Source organism: Cucumis melo, chromosome 2 (assembly GCF_025177605.1).
Source record: "Cucumis melo cultivar AY chromosome 2, USDA_Cmelo_AY_1.0, whole genome shotgun sequence".
NCBI lineage: Eukaryota > Viridiplantae > Streptophyta > Magnoliopsida > Cucurbitales > Cucurbitaceae > Cucumis > Cucumis melo.
In genome coordinates, this window is record NC_066858.1 from 8,415,861 (window position 1) to 8,423,732 (window position 7,872).

General features: G+C 30.3%; 1 protein-coding gene across 1 annotated transcript; it reads left to right on the plus strand.

The window, feature by feature from the left end:
• The first annotated feature begins 2,106 nt into the window (after nt 1–2,106).
• Nucleotides 2,107–6,249, plus strand: LOC103491947 (aluminum-activated malate transporter 2-like). Its single transcript, XM_008452075.2, has 6 exons — nt 2,107–2,411; nt 2,825–2,965; nt 4,379–4,651; nt 4,792–4,895; nt 5,023–5,169; nt 5,445–6,249. Exons 1-6 carry the CDS (start codon nt 2,126–2,128, stop codon nt 5,907–5,909), a joined length of 1,416 nt encoding a protein of 471 aa, XP_008450297.2. The 5' UTR covers nt 2,107–2,125; the 3' UTR covers nt 5,910–6,249.
• The last annotated feature ends 1,623 nt before the right edge of the window (nt 6,250–7,872 follow it).

Sequence of the window (7,872 nt, forward strand, 5' to 3'; positions counted from 1 at the left end):
GATGAAGAATTTATTACTCCAATTTTACCTCATAAACTTTTTAATGTTTTGAAAAGTGAGCAAATAAAAAGAAAACAAAAACAAATTAGTTTTCTAAAAGAAGAAATTGATAAAAGTATTGAAGAAAATGTGAATGAATTTTCAATTCAAAATAGAATAAAAGAAATTCAATTAAAAATTAAAAAGAAATTTGTTCCCATTTACCAAATGCATTTTGGGAAAGAAAAAAACACATAGTTGATCTTCTATATTCCAAAAGATTCAAAGAATCGGATATCTCAATTAAGGCTAGACCGATTCAAATGAATTCAGACTTGCTAACACATTGTAGGAAAGAAATTGAAGACTTATTAGATCAACATCTAATAAACCTTCAAAACTTTCATGGTCACGTGCTGCCTTTTATGTCAACAATGCTACCGAAAATGAGCGTGGAGTTCCAAGGTTAGTAATCAACTACAAACACAAAGTTTTTGAATGGATTAGATATCCAATTCTCAATAAACAAGATTTATTCAAAAGAATTGCAAATACAAAAATATTTTCAAATTTTGATACGAAATCCAGATTTTGGCAAATTCAAATTTCTAAAAAAGATAAATACAAAACTGCTTTTAATGTTCCATTTGGACAATACGAATGGAATGTAATGTGTTTCGGGCTACATCATAATTTCAAAAAATTATGAATGATATTTTTAATAATTTTCAAGATTTTACAATTGTTTATATTGATGATGTTTTGGTTTTTTCTTCAAGCATAGAAAAATATTTTAAACATATTAAAATTTTTATAGATGTTATAAAAAAAATGGCTTGGCAGTCTCTTTACCAAAATTATTTGAAACAAAAATAAGATTTTTGGATTTAGAATATCTAGGAAAAATTAAGCTCATTCAGAGATCAATTGAATTTGCTTAAAATTTTCCTGACCAAATCCTAGATAAAATCCAACTTCAAATATTTTTGAGCTATTTAAATTATTTATCTGATTTTATCCAAAACCTGAAACCCATTTGTAAACCACTATACCGAAGGTTAAAGAAAATCCAAAACCATGGTCAGATAAACACACCCAAACTGTTTAAAAAATTAAGTCAACCTAGTAGGCCTATGGTGCAGTGTAGAAGTTCTTTGTTTAAAAATTATGATTCAAGCTTAATTGCTCTTAATTTACAAGCTCTCTACAACTAACTCCGGGCTTCTCTCTAGCCCTCTATTAATAATATTTGTGGGTACGTGAATCTATCGGTATTACCGGTAGTTTCACCGTCCCCATATTTCCTTCTAAAAAAAACTTGTCATAAGGCATCCTTATTTATGCTATAGTAGTTAAAACCTCGTTTCTAAAAGTACTACTATAATGCCGTAGGAAAATTAATTGTAAGAGATATTTAGAGTAGAAATATATAGTAAATGAGAAAAAAAATATAATTGTAGAGAGTAGTCTAGAGAGACATTTCTAACCATTAGATTAAAAAAAAAGTGTTATATATTAGCAAAATCCTACCGTTAGATTTATGAATATGCCAACTAATATAAATACGAGTGATTGATTTGTATGGAGCCAAAAAGAAAAATTAGAAATATCTAATAACACAAGTAATAACCTTTTTTCCTCTGTTTAACCCTTTCAAAATTCTTTTCCAACATACAGAGACATGAATATTGTCAGTAAATTTTTTAATGTGACAGCCAAGATACCTGTGATAAGCAAATCGTAATGTATCATTAATTATATAAGCGTATATACTGCTCAATTATCGAAACGTCAGTACCTAATTCTTTAAAATAATATTTTATAAACTAAGAAATTGAGTGACATATTTAAAATGTGGTATTCAAAACATGGATTTATCAGATGAGATGTGAATACATTTTTTGAAAGAAAATAATAAAAAAAGAAATTGTTTGTACGTTAACCAAGGAGAGTCAAAAGGAGAGTACACTCATAAATGCCATATGAAAGAAATTAATAAACTATAAGACATTGAACAAATTTTTCAGTATTCACATGTAAGTGCTTTATTCTTTTTCTCTTGACGCGGAATACAAACACTTAATATAAGCAGAGATACATGCCATCATTCTAATACTCACAAGCCTTCACTCTAACACTACAATAAATGGCAACTGAGAAAAACTCCAATGGCTATGAAGGGTTGCTACCTTTATGCTTGAGATGGTTAAAGCCCATATTTGCAAAACTCTCGAACAAGGCGGTCAAGCTAGCAACAATGACGAAGAAGCTAGCGAAAGACGACTCGAGAAGGGTAGTTCACGCTTTCAAGGTTGGGTTAGCAATATCCTTGGTGTCTTTGTTGTACTATTTCAAAGCTTTGTATGATGGATTTGGAACCTCTACGATGTGGGCTATTGTTACTGTCATTGTCGTCGATGAGTTTTCAGTTGGTAAGTGAAATATTGGTAGAAGTTTTCAATTAATTTTTTTTCATATTTATATTGAATTATATAATAATACTCAACAACTAAAGATCATGAATGTTATGATGAAATCAACAAATATAAATACACAAAAAAAAATAATGAATATAGAGATTTACATAGTTATCAAAAATGCGTTTGGTATTTTCACAAACAGAAAGAGATTGATTTTGTATAACAATTTTTTTCTAAACTTTAAAGTCAAAATCGTACTCAGTAGTTCCAAATACTAAATAAAATTTTGAAAACATTCCCTATTTTAATAGTACGGCTAATAAACTATAAATCATAGATCAGCTAAAAATTGAAGTGGATAGTTGATGATAGATTTTATGTATTACTGAATTGTTTTACATCATAGACATGTTTTATTTGAACAGGAGGGACACTAGGGCGAGGTTTAAATAGAGTGATGGCAACTCTTTTAGCTGGGGGTCTAGGGTTTGGGGCTCATTATTTGGCAAGCTTGGGTGGAGACACTGGCCGTCCAATAATACTTGCCTTCTTTGTGTTCTTATTAGGTATATTTCTGCTTCAACCACCTCATATTTTTATAACTGTGTAACATTTTACTTTCTTTTACCCTTCGATATCCTCAATTTATTATTAATGGAAAGTAAAAAGTTTATTTGATTCATTTTATTATATTTGAAAACATCTCTAATTTTTTTAAAAAAATTAAAACTTAAAAAGAAAAGAGACAATCATTAAGTTTTATTAGATCTTTGAAAAGACCAAAGAAATGATTGTAAATGGTAAATTGTTAAATATATTTATAAAATATAACAAAATGTTATATTCTAAAAATGATAGATTCTAAAAAAAATTGCATCAGATAATAAAAATATTTAAAAAAAAAACAGTCCATAACACCTCTACTTTATATATTGTAAATATGACAAATATGATAAATAATTAAATATATCAAAAAGGTAGAGGACTATCTACTTTTAAATTTTTTAAAATGAAAATATAATGATAAAAATTCTATTATCATAATTTTTTTTACTATCCGTATAAACGCCACCTCTACCAATACATTAATAGTGACCGAGAGAAGTTTATTGATTTCTTTTTCTTAATTTTTCTTCTTTTTAAATCATGCAAGTAGCGTATCGATGAAGTTGCACTGCCCAACTCAAATATTTTAATTTTGTTTATTTGTTTCATTTTTGTGTGACTATTATATTGTAAATTAAACCAATATATATTTTACTACAACAGTGTGTCTTATGAGAATCATATTTAATCTTTCGATTTCGACAGAAAAACTATATCTTAATTACCAATATATATATTATACTATGAACATAACTATCATATACTTTTTTCAATATTGATTTTCATTAAAATTATAAAAATAATTTTATAATATATTTTCTCAAACAAATAACTTTTTCAAATACTAACTTAACAACTTTGAAGGTTTGTTTTTCTATATGTTAGTTTAATAGTTACTATTATATTTAACTCTTTTTTTCTTTTTCGTTCTTTTCTTATCTATAAGAGTGGACAAAAGATCGACCATTTAACTAATTTTGTTATATTTAAGTGTTAAAGACACTTGTAAGATATTAAATAGTAGATAGATAATCTTAAGGGATTGAATTCATTATATCATATATGAATATAAAAGGTTGAACTCATTATATCCAAGCTCTTTTATTAAACCTAACTTTAATTAGACGGTAACACCTTAATTAACATATACTTAAACAGATTAAGAAACTACCATGTATCTCTAACAAAAAGATTAAATATTTTCATTCTCACCCCTACATTAGTCATCTAATGATTTATTTTCACAAAAAAAAATGTCAATCCAAAGCCCCTCTTCACGATCAAAATAACAAAGAAAGAAACTAAAGAGAAAACTTTGAGAGTGCAATTTATACTTAATTAATTTTTCAATTTGTATTTTGAATGGATGGCAGCTTCAATATCAACATTCACAAGATTCTTCCCAAAGATAAAGGCAAGATATGACTATGGGATGCTGATATTCATATTGACATTCTGTATGGTATCACTATCAGGATACAGAGATGATGAAATTGCAAAGCTTGCATTAAGTAGAATTTTAACAATTCTCATTGGTTGCTGTTTCACACTCTTTGTTTGCATTTTTGTGAGACCTGTTTGGGCTGGCACTGATCTTCACTGTTTGGTTGCCAACAACATTCAATCCCTTGCCCTATTCTTTCAAGGTATGATCTAGCAGAAGTATTTGGGTTGACTAGAGAAAAAAATAGTTTTCAGAAAATTCATTTTGATATGATAAAATTATATATTAATCACTCTTCTTTTGACTTGATTATTGATGGATGTATATGTGAATCTTTGTCAGGCTTCGGGGCTGAATTTTTTAGGTTATCACAAGAAGAAGTTTCCAAGGATGACATGCAAAAATATAGAACTATTCTCAACTCAAAATCGAATGAAGAATCATTGGTGAGTACTCGAGCTCAATAGAACAAAACACAACTTTTTTTTGAACGACATATTTAACTTATAGCTTCACATCACTAGCTAGGAAAAATGTTGAGTAAAATTTAATGTTGTGTATATGTTTGGACAGACTAACCTTGCAAGATGGGAGCCTCGGCATGGGAAGTTTAGATATCGCCATCCATGGAAGCAATATTTGAAAATTGGAAGCTTGAATAGAGAGTGTGCCTATCGCCTTGAACTTCTTAATGGATACCTCAAAACCAACCAATTTCAAGTAAGATTTAGTGCAAATTTTTGTTCTCCACTTCTAGAATTGTATCGATTTGACTTTCAATTTTGCATCTAAAAAAGAATTCTTTGTCAACTCCTATATAGTTTATATGATATTCTTACTTGGTGGTATATCTTGAATGGATTTTTAACAACTATCTTTTATTGTTTTTGAAACTTTGGGGATATTTCGAAAATGTTGATTACAATGTACATACCAACATATAAAGAAACTTAGACTTCCCTGTATATATTCTCATGATATTTTCATTTATACAGATGCCATCACAACAAATCCATGGTCCATTTAAAGAGGAATGTATGAAGATTTGCAGTGAATCAAGTAGGGGATTAAGAGAACTAGCATTAGCACTAAGAAAAATGGTTCTTCCACTAACAGCCAAATCCCACATAGAGAAAGCAAAGGTTGCAGCTGAAGATCTCAAGTCTCATTTGGAAGAATGGAGATTTGAAGAAGTAAATAATGCCATGGAGATTGTTCAAGTTGTTTCATTGGCATCACTTCTATTTGACACAATTTGTTGCATTGAGAAGATTGTGGATTCAGTCCAAGAGTTGGCTTCAATGGCAGGTTTCAAAGCTGTGGAAGTACAATCTAGTGTGGCACCAGAACAACAAATGGATTTGCAAGATCAAGATCAATATTCATTGCAGCCATCCCATGGAGCTGCTGTCCTTTTAGCTCATCATGCCATTACCATCGATGAACAAAGTCCTTGTTAATATTTTGGAAACATTTTCACATTTAAAATGGATTTGGTAGTTAAAACATAAAAGAGAGTATAAAATTTTATATACGTGTGGTTCCATCTCTCAAAATCAATAAGTAATGAGAGGAATTAATCTACGTATGGAGTCTAGATTGTTTGAGGTTTTTTCATCTGCTGGATGTGTGAGATCCTCCTTAATATGTGTCTCTTAAGAGCACTTTTTCGGATTTATCATTATTAGGTCGTACTTCAATTATTTTTACCAAAGACTGATCATTTAAGCTTCATTAGACGGTCTACAATACACAATCTTTTATATATAAAGACTAAACAGAGATCTATTTTTCTTCCCATTTTCCTTTTTTAGTTCCAAATATATCCAATCTCAAATCAGGGTATCCTTCTCAAAATCAGGATCTTTTTGGTTCTCAATCAAGATTTTTATTTTATGTTTTCAACTTTAGTGAATATGTGTTCCAAACAATAATGTAATTCTAAAAACTAACAATTTTATGTTTTCCTTGGATCTAAAATTTAAATTTAAAAATTTTAAATGCAGAATTATATCAAATAAAGTAAAACATATTCAGAAATATAGTATACAATATCATGTTATAAGCTCAAATTAAATTTTTAAAAAAATTAAAATATTATTATGTAATGTATTATAAATTTGGTTAAATTTCAAATTATTGTGTATAGTTTGGATATAGTTAGAATAAATGATAGATTTAGGGTTGTATAAAAACAATTTGCAAAAAACATGTATGACAAATGGATTTGGTTGCCCAAATCCGTGTCACACGCCAATCTTAGTGGTAAGTCTAGGTCGAATTCAAGAAATCTTAGTGGTAAGTCTAGGTCGAATTCAAGAATCACGTTAATTTCTCAAACAAAATAATTTTTCAACTTAGGTAACCCGGGATAGATTTAAAGGACCCTCAATTCTCTGTCCCCTACTTTGGCAAAAATAAGATCTAAAAGCAACTTCTTCATGTAATATAGCAATGAGGAGCGCATAGGTAAGCCAATTTCAAACATCCCAAAATTTGAAACACATTGTAGTTTCCAAATCCATTTCCAAATTCACATTGTAGTTGCCAAATTCATTTCCAAACTCACAATAAATTTAACAAAGCATCACCCACAACAACAACGTCAACAAAAATAACGACGACAACATTCCACAGCAACAACAACAATAACAAAACAACAACAACATTTACATATATTGATGAGGAAAGAAATTATATACCGAAAGGAGGCGATGGCGACATGTGAGGGAAAGGGTGGTGGGGGATCATAGATGAAAGCTAGGGGACAATTTTGGCAAGGGAGGAAACGGGTCGACGACGACAAGGGTGGAATGGCCAGCGGTGGCAAGGGGGCGTTGTGCAGTGGCATTCGGCGTTCTCTCTTGTTGTCCCTTCTCAAATCTAGAAAATACAAATTGAGGAGGATTTTTATAAGGCAACTCTCAACACACCTTGATAAGAATCAGGAGTTGACACTACTCCTGACGCCAGAACTCAGTCGTCGGGAGAACCTTCTCGAATTTTTTAATGCTTTGATATCTCCCAATGCTTCAATGACGGTATTGGGAGATATAGTGATACTCTTGATGTAGCCAACAAAACGTTGGGAATGCTCCAATATATCTCGACGCTGATTTGTCTGTGTCGGGAGTGCCACTCTATCTCCTGACGATTCAAGTCACACGTCAAGATATAGTTCGACGCTTTGTCTATGGTGTCAGGAAATATTGTACCTCCTGATGCTTGTTCTCCCGACGGTCTAAATGGGCATCGGAAGAGCAATAATTTCTTGTAGTGTATATATTGCTCCAGTCATAGTATTTTAAGAAAAAGAGTGACAAATGTTAACATGATGTTGCTGGTCCTAAAGAATTTTCCTAACAAAATTTCAATATAATAAATGTAAGGAAGTGTGAAATATTTTCAAACGAAGGTTAGTCA

What these genes read in the sequence shown, in the direction of transcription:
- LOC103491947 (XM_008452075.2), top strand. Translation starts at nt 2,126, where the DNA reads ATGGCAACTGAGAAAAACTCCAATGGCTATGAAGGGTTGCTACCTTTA. An exon ending in CTTCTTTGTGTTCTTATTAG is followed by an intron (nt 2,966 to 4,378) that starts GTATATTTCTGC and finishes AATGGATGGCAG; the next exon opens with CTTCAATATCAACATTCACA. An exon ending in TCAAAACCAACCAATTTCAA is followed by an intron (nt 5,170 to 5,444) that starts GTAAGATTTAGT and finishes TCATTTATACAG; the next exon opens with ATGCCATCACAACAAATCCA.